The 16,220-nt window shown below is 46.0% G+C and overlaps 1 protein-coding gene across 1 annotated transcript in view; it reads right to left on the bottom strand.

The window, feature by feature from the left end:
- Slc1a1 (solute carrier family 1 member 1) overlaps positions 1–12,700 on the bottom strand; it is a 79,343-nt gene extending 66,643 nt beyond the window's left edge. The window contains exon 1 of the mRNA XM_021151606.2: positions 12,473–12,700. Within this exon, the coding sequence (XP_021007265.1) occupies positions 12,473–12,563 (91 nt within the window). The 5' untranslated portion in view covers positions 12,564–12,700. The remainder of the gene's footprint in view (positions 1–12,472) is intronic.
- Positions 12,701–16,220: the final 3,520 nt, after the last annotated feature.

Raw genomic sequence — 16,220 nt, 5'->3', positions numbered from 1 at the left:
CTGTTAAGACTGGTAGAATAAATATCAGATACACAGATGGTCTTAGGTGACCCCCATGGGAAGGTCGTTTGACCCCCAACGTGGTCTCGACCCACGGGTTAAGAACCACTGCCCTCTTTTACTTCTCTCAGACATATCTGCTCATCCTGCTTTTCTATCATAAGCTGGCATGCATCCCACAGCCCTGTGCACTTGGACTTCTCAGTTTCCAGAGCTTTTTGCTCAAATAAACTTTATTTATCCACTCAATTTTGGATGTGTGTGTGTGTGTGTGTGTGACAGAAACTGAGGACAGAATAGGACAGGTAGAGAGCAGTCCCATGCAATTTCAAAATCAGGTATGAAAAAATAAAGACCCCAGACTCTGAACTCAAATTTCTATCTGACCTTGACATTGCAAACATTACACAGAAACCCTGCCCGGCGTGCTCATAGCCACTGTGGTTCTGCTAAGACCCGCCTCCCATTCCAGTTCTTTGAAGTCAAGGAATGTTAGAGCATCCTTCCAGCCCTACCTTACCAGGCTCAAGTGAATGATACTTGTGCATGCATTGCTACCGACAGGCTGAGGCAATAGACCACAGATATCTGACTCTGCATCTTTTGCCCGTAAAATCCATTCTTGTTCAATTGAAAGTGCTTTCATTGTTGGCTGCTAAAGGAATTGATTTTCCTAGCCACAGACTACACGTTTCATCCCATATGCCAATTCTGTTTGATTAACAGTGGCTGCCTTGAACACAGTTTCAAAGTATCTAAGTAAAAGGTGTTGTCATCGATTAGTGACATCTGCCACAGGGTAGGCTAAGGATTGATGCTGGGGATGCTGATTAGCTAGGAATATAAAGTAGTGGCTATAAGGGTATATATAAAGAAGGGAGATCACAAACTGGATGCCCTCTCAACTTACTAACCACACTGGTGGCAAATGAAATCCACAAGATTTCAATCCCGGTAAATATTACTATCAGTTTGGTCAGCCACAGACAAGTGCTTCTCAAAGGAGAAGCCTCTCAAAGTCTTACAACTCCAGGAATCCCACCTGAAACTGCCAAGATAGCTGTCTTAGTCAGGGTTTGTATTCCTGCACAAGACATCATGACCAAGAAGCAAGTTGGGGAGGAAAAGGTTTATTCAGCTTACATTTCCACACTGCTGTTCATCACCAAAGGAAGTCAGGACTAGAACTCACACAGGGCAGGAACTTGGAGGCAGGAGCTGATGCAGAGGACATGGAGGGATGCTGCTTACTGGCTTGCTTCCCCTGGCTTGCTCAGCTTGCTTTCTTATAGAACCCAAGACTACCAGCCCAGGGATAACACCACCCACAAGGGGCCTTCCCACTCTTGATCACTAATTGAGAAAATGCCCTGCAACTGGATCTCCTGGAGGCATTTCCTCAAGGGAGGCTCCTTTCTCTGTGGTAACTCCAGCTTGTGTCAAGTTGACACACAAAACCAGCCAGTACAGTGGCTAAGCATCCCAGAAAATAAATGTATTAAGACATGCATAAAAACTGAGCAAAATTCATCTGTTTTCTAGGAGAGTGGAGAGCAGAAAGTCGGGCTTCCTGTAGGTGGACATTTCAGGTAAGGAGGGTACCTTTGGTCCTTGTTGGCTTAGAGCTTTGCTGAATCGAAAATAACGACATAACTTCCAAGCAGTAGCACAGTAGTAGGAAAATAATTAGACTCATTGAAGCTCCCTGCCCTAAGGATTTTCCCCTTGACCGAATGTGTGCTATAGTTTTAAGCACCTGAACACTGAGCCCAGATGAGTCTCCCAGCACCGTTATAAGAACAACACCGTGGGCCATCTCTGGGGTGGCTTTCTAGTTCCACTCTCAAGGTTACCATTTTACCCCCAACACCCAGGCCAAGACCACAAGAAGCTGGTGTCAAGACCCTTCCTGGATGCACAGAGCTCTGTGATGAACACCATCACGCCTCTGAACCGGGGGACTCTGAGAGTAAGAAGGGGCTTGGGAGCCATGGCCTCAGGCTAAGCAGAGAGCTGGTGGAGGGCTCTATTCCTCAGTGCTGGTTCTGGTGAAATGGGGTACACTGTACCCAACTGGGCTGAGTGGAACCCCCATTCACGACAAGCTGCATGAAGGCATCTGTAAGCTGGGACAAAGGTCCACTCCTTCTGGGTGTGCAGGAGTGTCTGGGGAAGGATGGATCCTGTCCGAGGGAATGGAAAGGCAGTGGGCAGGTACTCTCTGAGTCAATGGGGAATACATTTCTGGAAAGGAGTGAGTCACAGAAACACGCCCTTTCCATCAACAGAGGTGTCACTGTAGAGTGTGCTCATGACAACAGAGCACTCTCTGTTGCACCTAAGGCCCTTCCCTCAGCAAGCTGAAATGAACACACTCCTTCTACAGCTACATGCCTGGCTAAACTCGGCTCTGAAGGAAATTGTGGGTTCATGGTAACTGTCTCCAGTGCTGTCTCTTATTAGATGCATTTTCAACATGCAAAACACAAAAGGCCATTTTAAGCATTTGCCGGTTTAACAGATACCACTGCAAGGAGTTAAATGGTCACTGGATGACGTCTATAATGAGTACATTTCCTTCTAAGTGCTTGAATCCCTGCAGTTGAAGTGGCCCTAGGTCTCTGGGGACACTGGGAAGATTTGCAGCTCCTTAGGCAAACACTGCTTCTCTGGCACCCAGCCAGCCTGTTGCTACTCTCTAGGACAGCTATTTTCAGTCTCAGCTCTGTTAAAGGTAATCAAATTTCTCACAAGTAATTAATATGGAACACTTTATCTGTACGAGCTGGAGTGCATCTCTCTCTCTCTCTCTCTCTCTCTCTCTCTCTCTCTCTCTCTCTCTCTCTCTCTCTCTCTCTCTCTCTCTCTCTCTCTCTCTCTCTCTCTCTCTCTCTCTCTCTCTCTCTCTCTCTCTAGCTCATTCCTAATCCTACTTCTTGCATCTTCCTAGGCTTTTCACCCCCCCCACCTATTCTTTGAGATCAGCATATACTGAATTAACATGCAAAATTTTCTATATAGTGTGCTTTCATTTGGAGCTTCTTCTGTTTATTACGCCCGTTGCTCAAAATCTCAAAAGGTGGGTAACTTTGATTCTACAATTTTGTGTTAAGTTAAAAACAACAACAACAAACCATTGTGTTTTAACTTAAACAGCATTTAACAAGATGTTTAATATATGTTAACCGTTGGCAATTTACACTCAAAGCATTCTTAAAAGGCAGCCATGAAGATTGGATTGGAAATAAGAATGGAAATCAGTAGGGGCCTTTGCTGGGACTAGCTGGAGACCTGAGACAGGGGAGGCTATAGGGAGGCTAAGGGGATGATCCTAGCTGAGATTCCTACAAGCAGGGCATATAAAGCCTGAAGGGGCCACCTCCTGTAGCCAGGCAGGACTTCTAGTGGAGGGAGGGGGACATCAACTCACCCACAAAACCTTTAACCCAAAATTTGTCCCACCTACAAGACGTACAGGGATAAATATGGAGCAGAGACTGGGGGGATGGCCAACCAATGTCTGGCCCAACTTGAGACTTACCCATGAGAAAGATCCAACCCCTGACTCTATTAATGATACTCTGCTATGCTTCAGTCAGGAACCTAGCATAACTATCTCCTGAGAGGCTTCATCCAACAGCAGATGAAAACAGATACACACCTACAGCCAGACATCAGGAAGAGTGGGGATAGAAGTGAGCGAGCCGGAGGGGTCAAGGACACCACAAGAAGATCTATAGTGTCAACTAATCTGAACATATGGGAGCTCAGAGAGACTGAACCACCAACCAAAGAGCATGCAGGGGCTGGACCTAGGCCCCCTATGCATCTATAGCAGCTGTGCAGCTTGGTCTTCATATGGGTCCCCTAACACATAGAGGGGGAACTATCTCTGATTCTGAAACCTGCCACTGGACTTCTTTCCACTAACTGGACTGCTTGGTTAGGCCTCAGTGGGAGAGGATGGGCTTAGTCCTGCTGGAACTAGATGCCCTAGGGCAGTGTGGTACCCAAGGTGGCATCTTCTCCTTTTCTAAGGAAAAGGGGAGGAGGTGATGGGGGAAAAGGATTTGTAAGAGTAGGATTGGGAGGAGAGGAGGAAGGGGGATTGCAATCAGGTTAAAGTAAATAAATTAATTAATGAAGTAAAAAAATTAAAAAGATACATATATGTGCAGAATCTATAGATTGCTTTTGGTAACAGTCATTTTCATCGTAGTAATTATTCCAATTTGTATGCATGGAAGGTCTTTCCATCTCCATTGAAGAGATCTGTCACCTCCTTGGTGAGGTGTATTCTTAGGTTTTGAAAGAAGCTGTTGTGAATGGGATTCCCTTCCTGAGTTCTTCTTGCCACGTTCACTACTGGTAGATAGAGAAGCTACTGGGTTTTTGTTGTTGTTGTTGTTGTTGTTTGTTCAAGCTTGGCTTTTGTCAAAGTGCTTCTTCATCCTGAGCATTTCTGGGGGTCTTTAGGGTGTTTTAGCTGTAGGATCTCATCATCTGTTAGTATGATCATTTGACTTCATTTCACGTTTGCTATCCCTTTATTTCCATCTCTTGTCTGATATTTCTAGATAAGACTCTGCATGCTCAAGTGAATGAGTAGAGCGAGTAGGCATCCTTATCCCATTTCAGATTTAAAGCACATGCTCATTTCCCCCATCTGATACAATGCTGGGTACCAGTTTGCTGTAGTAGCCTTTACTATATTGATGGATGTCCCTTGTACACCTGGCTTCTTCAAGATCTCTATTATGAAGGGATACTAAATTTTGTCAAAGATTTTTTTCTGTATCAGTTGAAATGGTCCCATGATGTCTGTCCTTAAGTATGTACGTGCTATTACATGCATTGATTTTACACATGTTAGAAATCTCTAATGGTTATGGTGTATGATCTTATTATGTTCTTGAATTTGGTTTACAAGACCCCTAGCCCCCCCCATTTGTATTTATATGTTAATAAGGGAAACTGCTTGTAGTTTCTTATGTTTTCCGGTTTAGCATAGGGAGCTGGCTTTGTAGCAAGGGGATGGTAAGGCCTTTCCCCTTCTATCTTACAGGGGGCAGTTTGAAGTCTAAAGCCAATTTTCTAGTTTCAGCTCACTGGTTCAATATGTGGAACTTAGATCAATCCTCTCGGATACCTATCTATGTAAGCAGGTATTGAGGACAGATGAGGGCAGATGCTAGATACTGAGGTCCCCAGGAAGGGAAAACATAAACAGTGCTTCATTAGCCCATCAAAGTGTGTGTATATGTACTTGGCCACTGTACTGGCTGGTTTTGTGTGTCAACTTGACACAAGCTGGAGTTACCACAGAGAAACGAGCCTCCCTTGAGGAAATGCCTCCATGAGATTCAGCTGCAAAGCATTTTCTCCATTAGTGATCAAGGGGAAAGAGCCCGTTGTGGGTGGTGCCATCCCTGGGCTGGTAGTCTTGGGTTCTATAAGAGAGCAGGCTGAGCAAGCCAGGGGAAGCAAGCCAGTAAGTAACATCCCTCCATGGCCTCTACATCAGCTCCTGCTTTCTGACCTGCTTGAGTTCCAGTCCTGACTTCTTTTGGTGATGAACAGCAGTGTGGAAGTGTAAGCCGAATAAACCCTTTCCTCCCCAACTTGCTTCTTGGTCATGATGTTTGTGCAGGAATAGAAACCCTGACTAAGCCATCTACAAATATGAAACCAATATACCACCAACCTCAAAGCTTCCAGAAAATGACATGAAACCCATTTTAATAATCATTATTTTCCCAATCTTATATATTTGGCAGGCTCTGGATTAAATATACTATTACAACTAAAATATACTTCTAAACCAGCAATTTTGTTTTCTCCAGTTTCTGGAAATAAATAAACAGAAAGGATTCTATCCTTCATTACAAGTTCAAATCCTTCTTTAAAAAAGTGTAAATCCTTTATTACACATGAGAGATTATACCTTTTGTTTTTGTCACATCAAATTATCTACTGTATGTCACAAAAATGAGTGATTTTGCAGAACTACACTCTTCCTATTATTAGATGATACTTTCATTTTGTGAGCTAGTCTATTCCGTGTTTTAGGAACATTTTAAACTAGATATGTCAAGGCCAGATGCATGTGTTTATTAGATCTGACTACTGCTGGGATCATCTGACACCAACATAGACCATTACCCCGGTAATAGTCTCACATACAACTAGTATTATTGTCTCTAAGTCACAGAACAGTTGATGGGACATCAATGTCATCTTATCTACCTGTAATACTCCCCAGGACAACCTTAGTGTCCTACACAGGAGTTCCTCTGGCTCCTAGCAGTGAACTGAGGGGTGGCTACATGGCATGGAGCTGAAAAGTTCTTAAAACTAGAAGGATTCTCGGAGGTTTTCTAATCCAGGGACAAGGATGTAGCCTACCTACTGCTGTGTCCAGCTCTTAAGTCCTTAGCAGACATCAATAATCAACTTCCGAATTTCTAACTCTTTCTCAACAGACACTGCATCAGGTAAGACAATCTACTACCTATAAATGAATTAGCATGTGAATGGAATCTTCTTTGCTTTTTTAGTTAATATAAACTGTTTTTCCCCCTGACAGGAACCAAAGGCCCAGAAGGGATATCAGATATATTTGTTTCTTCATGTGGCTTTTAAAGAGCCAGTTGCATTGTTTTATAGTCTCATTCTGTTTGGGGGTTTCTTCTAGGTACTATGGGAGCACCCTCCAGGGGTCTGTAGTGTAGTTTTAAGAGAGAAAGATGAGTATACCTGATGTATATGCAGACTAATTAAGTGTTACACTGGGTTACTTATGTGGCTCAGAGCGGACTGAAGCAGACAGAAAAAGAATTTATGGAAGAAATGGAACCCGGTGAACAATTTGTGCTTATTTATTCATTTAACAAACAAGAATCATGTCTGTGGGTCCCAAAACTCTGGCTCATAAATGACTCAACAATTCAACAAATGTACAGAGCCTACCAGTCAGTGAGACAGTGCTGTGGGCACAGAGAGGGGTGGGTTCAGAACCCTCCATCAGGGCCTATGGTTGATGGAGAGGCAGAACAGTCAGATGATAGTAACAAGTACCTGGCAGGTGTGGGCTCTGTACGTGGGTAGGGAAGTATAGAGGTCAGTAGCAGAGTCTGCTCAGCCAACCCGCCTGGGTTGTAATCATGGGCTCTACCCTTGATTAGCGACCTTGGGCAAGTTTCCTGTCAGTGCCTCCGTTTCCTGGAAATATGCTTGCTGGAAAGATGAAATGGGTTGGAGCACACATAGCACTTAAGATCGTATGTGTCTGAAAGTGACATTAAGCCTTAGATTTTTCTCAAAGGCAAAACGGGGAGGACGGTGCTTTGCTTTGTATCTCTCGGAGCATTACTCAAAGGAAGGCGTGCAGAGTTGTATGCGGAAGAATGAGGCTTCGGGATGTAGACAGCAGAAGGTTCAGGATACCGTGCTAGAGCAACGGCCTCCCTCCATCCTCCGATAGCAGCAGCTATCGGCTATTTTAAGGCCCAAAATGATTTAATTTGCCCTGCTGCTACACAAGGTCACTTTGACAGCCGTCTCAACTCTACTCACAGCAGAAGCTTCAACGGTGGCCTCCAAATGGACAGGTCCATGTCTAATGACTCAACTGATAGCCAGACGAGTCATTAGTCTCTGGACCCTGCAAAGAGCATCCACTACAATATGATTCAAATTAGCTCAGGATCTGGAGAGGAGAGGCAGCCAGGCTCTGCCACCAGAAAAGGCAGATCCAGAGGGCAAGCAAACACACAACTTGGGGAAAGCCCTCACCAGGTCCCTCTACCCTGTGGGCAAGCATGGGCCTTGTCCAACCCAGCATAATTCATGTGTGTTTTCTCTTCATATTCATTCATATTCTCTCTCTCTCTCTCTCTCTCTCTCTCTCTCTCTCTCTCTCTCTCTCTCCCCTTCTCTCTTCCTCTCTCGTTCTTCCTCTCCCCCTGTCTTCCATTGCTCCTCTCTTATCTCTACTGATAAGATTGCTTCTTTTGGAATTAAAGCAGACTCAAAACTCCACCAAACCAAGTGAAACAAGAAATTGCTCTCTAGCTCTAACATGAATCCCCACTTCCTCCCATCCCTTTCACACTCCAGTGCCTCCAAAGAAAGGCTCACCAATGAGGTTACCTGCCCTCCCTCCTCCACTCTCAATGCTGCTGAGCATCCACGCCTACGCCTCCCACGGTTTGGTTCTTAACTCTTCTGGTTTCTGGTCAGGACCCCCTCTCTGCACTACTCAGTTCTGGCTCTTTTCTTCTATCCATCTAAATGGGCTCATTTGTCCCCAAGGCTTTAATCTCTCCCTGACCCTGACGTGACCTACCTAGTACACCATCGCCCGTGCAGCCTGTCTCCTGACCCACTTGTCCACTGCTTGCTGCTGCCTAGCTCCACTCAAAGGCCCCTGGGGGCTCTCCCAGCTCAGCGTTTCCACATTGTATCTCTTCCTGGAACTCTCCATCCTGCTAGAGATGTCAGTTCTCACTTGAACCAAACTCCATCAGGCAGTAGTGGATTTACTGGAGAGCCCTCATTCCCTTGCTCTTCCACAGCAGGCTGCCTGGAGCAGGCTGTCTTTTTAACTTGCTTGAACATGAACCTGGTTCACCATGTCACCCTGTCCTGTTCTCTCTATCTCGACCTTCTAGCACACGCCACCCCACCCTGCTATGCATGCAAGAAGCCAGGATGCCCCAGATATCTGTGCAGCTTGTTCCCTACCTGGTCTCAAACTCACTCTGTAGACCAGGCTGTCCTCACAGAGACCCACCTGCCTCTGCCTCCTAAGTGCTGGGATTAAAGGTGTGTCCCATAAGGCAGGCAGGAACTCACTCTTGAATTCTGCCAGTGAGACAAAGAGCTGAGTCTGGAATCATGTGAGCCATGGCAGATTCCTGTCCTCGGGGCTGTCAAAGAATTGTCAGAAAATGATACAACAAAAAGCAAAGTCCACCTCCAAATGACCACTGTCAGGCGTCCCCAGAGCCACCCAAGGCAGGAGATGCAAGAGTGGCTAAGGGGGTTACTCTGAACTTGGAGGAACTAACTCAGAATCTGTACAACAGAGGATCGCTTCCTCAGAGCTTCATAGAAACTGCACTGCAGTGAACAAGTTTGACAGCTAGCTCCCCATGATACGAGCCGTATCTGTGGCCTTTTCTGAGTCCCCAATCTGGGCATTGTAGATCTCTCCACATATAGCCTGGAGGAGGAATGATGCTTCCTGCTGCGAGTACGATGAGGAATCCACAAGCCTCTCCCCGACATCATAACCTACTCCATGTTTATAGCTCAATTCTCACACATAGGAATTCTGCTTGGACATCATTCCCACTAGGAACACAGCGTTTCTTCCTGCTGACTGTCTGCCTGTTAAGCGCATTGAGAACTAACCCAGGATCTAAAACAAAGTCATCAGCTCTTCCTGCTCTCTCTTCTAAAGGTGGAAAATATTAAAGAGACTGGTATTGGCTTTGATAATGAAGCATGCCATCAAAATCCTTGGGTTACCACGGACAGCAGGCAGAACAGAGAAAATATTTATTTTCTCCTATTTAAGTTCATATTTTCTCCAATATAGCATTTGCTGGATGCCTATTGTATGCCAGCCACAAACTGGGTATTTCCACATTATCTTAATCAACTCTGGTCACAAATGTCCTCAGTTTTTAAGAAGGAGCTGAAGGCCCCTGAGACTAAGCAATGTTCCTATCTAGATAGCAGTACCCGGACCCAAGTCCAGGGCTCCTGACTAGGCTCTGTGCTTATTCTCTTGCACTATGGGGCCCAGGAATGTTTATAAGAGTTACAGTGAACTCAATTAAAAATATTATTTTCAGGCAAAAATATTATTTTCATAATTTTGTAGGGTTTCACAGAAATTATCAAAGACAGTCACCTACTTAATTCCAATCTGGCAAATAAGGATTTGTCAAACATTTATCTCAACGCACCTCTCCTTGGCCATTAAAATCCAAGGTAACAGCACACATCTAATGAAAGTGATCTTTAATTGTACTTTCCCTCACAAGCTGTATCTCAGAAACTCAGAGGCTTTAAGCACCCCCCCACACACACACACACACATTTTCTGAAACCGTCTCATATAGCTCAGACTAGTCTCAAACTCACTATGTAGTTGAGGCTGACCTTGACTCCTGATCTTCCTGCTTCTACATATAGGCTTGGCTTGTACCACCTTCTCTCTCTCTCTCTCTCTCTCTCTCTCTCTCTCTCTCTCTCTCTCTGTTTGCTCCTAGTTTCACCAAAAGATTTTACAGAGTCATAGCTGCTGACTTACCTTGGGGGCCAAATATTTCCATAGATATACTCAGAAGATTTCACTAAGGAACTAACAGCGTTTAACATTTTTGTTTTGTTTTGTTTTGTAATGTCTACATGCAAACAACCCTCCCAAAAGAAGGCTTTGTGAGAGCTCTGGTAATTTTGCTTGCTCAGTTATGGCAGTTGCAGAACAACTGACCATCATAACCCAGTAAGGGCTAACAAATACCTAGGACCAGGGGTTTGGATCCCATTGCTTGTTAACCAAGCCGGCCAGTGTAGTCTGAGCAACGGGAGGTACGAGTTTTCATTCAGAGCAAAGGTTCTCGGAGTAGCAAGGAGGAGGACCCCAGCAAGTGTCTGCTTGAGCAGCCTGATGGTATTCTAAGCAGGAGGTTTCTCATACCAGATGGCAACGTGCCCGAGTGGAGAAGAGCAAGGGACTGACTGACTGTAAGACCTCAGCAGGGCACTTGCAATTTTACATGGCGAATTTATGGGCTCAAAACTAAATACCGGAATCAAGTTCCCGTGGTTCACCTACACTAAAACCAGGTCCACCTGAGACCACAGGTCATGCCTGCAAAATAAGAGGAAACAAACCCTTTCTTGGCCTGAGGACTTTGCTTATTCAACTGGTCCAAAGGCCACTGAGCAACTAACCGGTAGGCTTCCTTTCTGGAGCAGACTCTAGTGACCCACACTCATGCCAACTGCTGGTGGCAAGCACTTGGTGACCTAGTGGGACCTCTGCAGTGCCCAGGGCTTCAGACACACAGAACTGGGAAGGAGCCACAAGCTTTGCTCACCTCCAAGGCTTTCAAAACAGATTTAAAAATAAATTCTGTCTTCATCATTGGTAAAACAAGCAAGGCTATGTCTTCCGATCCATTCAGTCCCTTGGTAGGAGCTGTTCTTTAAATGTAGTGATAAACCTTTCCCCAAAACGCCCTAAACCACTTGGCACTGGGGAAAGTGGACACTAGTGGGTTCTTTTGCACTCCTCTCCTCCCACCAACATCCTCTGTTAATGAGATTCAGGATGTTATTTATTTACTGGAAGCCTGACTTCCCTTTGCATAAGGTTCTGGAGGAGCCCATGTGACCCCAAGGATTCCATTAACTTCCAAAGGGCATTTTATTTTTGGCGGGGAAGACCTTGGACAGGAGCAGGCAACACCAAGCATTCCCAGACTCAGGAGCAAGGTGCAGTGCCCAGAGAGAAGGGGCTGCCCCATCGTCCCCTTTCCAGCAGAGGCAGCTGTAACTTCCAGATAGAGGGTGGAGCCTGCCAAGGTGTACCTGTCCTTACCTGCTGGAAGGCCCCACCTGGGGTGTGAAGACCCACAGTGTTCCCACCCTACAGCACATTGCCAAGTTTAGGTTATACAGACAATATGGCCAGAAAATGAGATTCTAAACACAAGTAACTCAAACCTCTGAGCAATGGCCCGGACATCCACCTAGTCCTGGCCCAGTGGTATGTTAGGCGTGGGCCACTTAAATACACCCGAGTGTGAAAACAAATAAAAGCAGCTTATATTCTTTTCAATAGAAAAACGTGGTGAGCAGCTTGCCCAGGAGGAAGAAGGGGGCTGGGTTCTCTCAGCGCTGGTTCCCTGTGGCCTCAGTGAACCACAACTGTTGGCTCAGAAATGAGGCATGAATCTGACTGGAGAGGTACCCTCTAAGAAGGTATCTACCCTCTGCTCCAACATTCCCAAGGTCTCCACCATTCCGCAGGCTCAGATGTCTCTTTAAATCTGACAGAGAACAGTAATTCGTACAGTCGCAGTTGGGCAGGAAGGTGATGGTGGTGGTGGTGGTGATGGTGGTGTGTGCAAGTGGTGGGAACAGTTAAGGATGAAGATCAAATTAAACACCACTTAACCCCGCTTGTTTTCAAAGGACCCTTGCCCACCTTTCAAGCGCCCTCTGATCATTTTGGAGAAAGCAGAGACAGCAGCCCGTGGAGCACCAGTATGGGGGAGGGAGGGGGTTAAGAACATTGTTTCCCCCGGGTGACACCAAAGCGCTCCGGTTGATCGGGAGCTTGGGGGCCCAGTCCCGAGGAACGCGGGCAGCGCGTGCCACGCCGAGCCCACCCGGTCCCACACGCGGCCTGGCCTCGGGCACGCGCCTGGTGCCCCCGCGCGCGACTCACCTAGTACCACGGCGGCCACGGTGGAGAGCAGCAGCCAGTGATTCCGTAGGAAGCGGCGCCAGTCACATCCCGAGCTCGTGGGCTTCCCCATGGTGAGCACTGACGTTTGCGAAGAGTCGGGTAGCCTGGCGGATGCGAGATGCCGGATGCAGGGCACAGTGGAGACAGCGCGCACCGGCCGCTGTCAGCGCTGCCACTGCTGCTGGGGACCGAGCACGGTGGTTTTGCGTGGCGGGCGCGCCTGGCTCCTCCCGCCGCCGCTCGCTGCAGCGACCAGGCCAACCAGCAAGGCGGAGGGCGGAGCGTCCTGGCGGGATGGTGCGCGTGGGGCGATCAAGTCCCCTTGGGCTCCCAGTGGAGGCGTCCCACCAAAGGAGCTTCTAACCCACTGCGATCCACACCAGTCTCCTTGGGGACGCACAGCCCTGGCCCAGTGCGAAGAGATTTGATATGGGACGCGTTTCTGCCTTGGGCCTCAGGCTTCAGAGCCACAAGAAGGGACACACTGTCAGAGCAGCTTTGGGGATTTTTTTTCCCACGTGATCTCTGATATTACCTGCGGGACTATTTAATTCTCTGATATTCCCTGCGGGATTAATTCTCTGACTTGAGGGTCAAACAGGATCTGGCCGGACCCAGGCTTGGTTGTACACCTTGCGCGTGGGCGTGGTCATCTCTTGCACAATTTAACAAATGCACCCCTAGGGACTCGCCTTGTGGCTATTATACTGGGTAATTAAGGCCTGCTGGTGTGGGAAGGTGGGCGGACCTATTCTATCCCCAAGGCCAAATACCTTACAGGGTGTAGTTGGGAGAATCTGGTTTAGTGTGGCCACACACTTTGCTACCTGAATTTCTTATTCTGTTTTTACTTTTACTTAAGCAGACTCTTTTTTTTTTGGTTTTTCGAGACAGGGTTTCTCTGTATAGCCCTGGCTATTCTGGAGCTCACTTTGTAGACCAGGCTGGCCTCAAAATCAGAAATCCGCCTTCCTCTGCCTCCCGAGTGCTGGGATTAAAGGCGTGCTCCACCACGCCCGGCTTTAAGCAGAGAGCAGACTTTGTTTTTTTAATTGGGTATTTATTTCATTTACATTTCCAATGCTATCCCAAAAGCCCCCCACACGCTCCCCCACCCACTCCCACTTCTTGGCCCTGGCGTTCCCCAGTCCTGAGGCATATAAAGTTTGCACGACCAATGGGCCTCTCTTTCCACTGATGGCCCACTAGGCCATCTTCTGATTCATATGCAGCTAGAGACACGAGCTCCGGGGGGGGGACTGGTTAGTTCATCATGTTGTTCCACCTATAGGATTGCAGATCCCTTTAGCTCATTGGGTGCTTTCTCTAGCTTCTCCATTGGGGGTCCTGTGATCCATCCAATAGCTGACTGTGATATCTCCTTAGCATATCACTATCTTAACTAAGTGAGCCCTGTGCCCTTTTTGCATTCTGGGGTTTACTCTTTAGTTGGCTGTCAGGGGACTCTCCTTGACCAGATTACTCCACCACTAGAATCCCCCAATTAAAGCCTCATTCTTTTCGTTCAGAGTAATTTTTTAAAACCCTTCAAAAGACAGTGGATTAAGCGTTATTAACCATACACACTATACTATGAATGATCTCACCTCCTTTCCAGGTGTTAAATTCTCAAAAGGAAAAAGAAAAAAAAATCAGGAGAGAGGAAACTCGCTTGAGATTACTGGTTTCTTGGGGGAAGAGCTGGGCATAAAAATTCCTGAAGAGGGCAAACTATCAAGGAAAAGACTGGAGAGATGGCTCAGTGGGTAAGAGCACTGACTGCTCTTCCAGAGGTCCTGAGTTCAATTCCCAGCAACCACATGGTGGCTCACAACTATCTGTAATGAGATCCGATGCCCTCTTCTGGTGTGTCTGAAGACAGCGGCAGTGTACTCATATAAGTAATAAATAAATAAATAAATAAATCTTTAAAAAAAGAAAAAGAAAGAAAAAGATTCACTCTACAGGACAGAGGAGGAAGAAGGGGAGGAGGAGGAGGGGGAGGAGGGATTGAAGTGAGAAGCCCACCTCCGTGTCTGGTCATTGAACTAATTCCTCCTATATGGGAATGTTGAGGGGAGAGGCACCCAGAGCTCTAACGAGAAGTTGCTCCAGTCACTGGTTTGCTTGACTCAAGGTTTTTGTTTTTTTGGGTTTTTTTTTTGTTGTTGTTTTTTTTTTTTTTTTTTGGTTTTTCTTTAAGGGTTCATCCTCTCCACTTGCAGATGACACTTGAGACCTTAATGAGCTATGCTCAACATCCATTTCATGAGAGCAGGGGAGTAAACTCCTGAATTCACCGTTGCTATGGCTGACATCTCATACTTCATCGGGATTTCTCAGCCTAAGCCAACAAAGAAATGGTGGGGACATGCAATATCCTGCAGAGTTGAAGTCCCCTAATGCATATGTGTGTACTCTCTCTCCATCTAATCTATGTATCTTTCCTATCTTCTATCTTTGTATCTCCACCGACTCAAATGTTGTCAGATGGAATGAGAGTTGAGAGCCATTTCCCCTGAATGCAACACACCCATGCCTGGAAGATAAAGTTCACTTTCCTGTCATTAGAACCTGAAATCAAGGAGAAAGAAGTGCTAGAGCTGTTTCTCCACAATAAATATGAACACCTTCCTTTTACCCCTAAATCTTTCAGACTTTATCCAGAGAAACCTTAGGTTGATTTCCATCAATAAGTTTCTCTCATGCGATGGTACCCCCTCCTTCTTCTAAGAAACTGGTGTTCCTTATTGTTACCGTTTCCCTTTTACTGTTGGCTCACGGAGATATCTAGTTAGTGATTAAAGGAAAGAGACTTTGACTTTGTCATACACTGTTAAGCAGCAGGTGACAGCCTGATCTTTTGTAACAACTGGGATAGAAATGAAAAAGACACCCAGAAACCAAAGGCCAACTCTTTCTGGCTAGCCTTTTTGGGGTGATTTGATGGCTGCAGTTCCTCATCCTAAGGCAGAAATGGTTCCATGGTTTCACGCAGCTGTGATAGAGGAGGCCGCAGGCACAGCAGTGACCTGCAGTTTCTCAGGTAGCCTCTGGTGACAGTGGCTGTAAACCCTGAGGACACTTCGGGTGTACCAGATGCTCTTGGACTTGGGCTCTTCTTTATCTTCTGATCTTGAGTTTGGCATTACAAAGCAGAGACATTAACTGCCACGGGAACTCTTCAGGGTTCTACAAAGCTGAATTGGCTGAAATAAATTTATTATTCTTACACGCCCTTGAAATCTGTGCTTCAACGGGCTTTATTGCTTACTGGGAAAAACTGAAGAACAAATACATTTTGTCAAGCATAGACAAACCAGCACATAGGAGAGGAAAACTAAATGTTTGCAGTTGCTTCATACAAGACGTGTGACTTTGAGCAATTTACCTAACCTTCCTTAGCTTCTGCTTCCTTCTCTCAAGACACCATATAAGGTAGTAGCTGTGCATGACATCTGTCTGTCTGTCTGTCTATCTACCTATCATCATATCTATCTACCAGTCTATCTATCTATCATCTATCTTCATCATTATCTATCTGTCTATCTATCTATCTATCCTTTGTCTATCTTCATCATTATCTGTCTATCTATCTATCTATCTATCTATCTATCTATCTATCTATCTATCTATCTATCCAGTATCATCTAGCTATCATCCATCCAGCTAGCTAGATATTGCCATCTCTACCTATCTACCTACCATATATCTGTCCATCATCATC

Source organism: Mus caroli, chromosome 19 (assembly GCF_900094665.2).
Source record: "Mus caroli chromosome 19, CAROLI_EIJ_v1.1, whole genome shotgun sequence".
Taxonomy (NCBI): Eukaryota; Metazoa; Chordata; class Mammalia; order Rodentia; family Muridae; genus Mus; species Mus caroli.
This window is presented reverse-complemented; position numbering and strand designations above follow the sequence as displayed.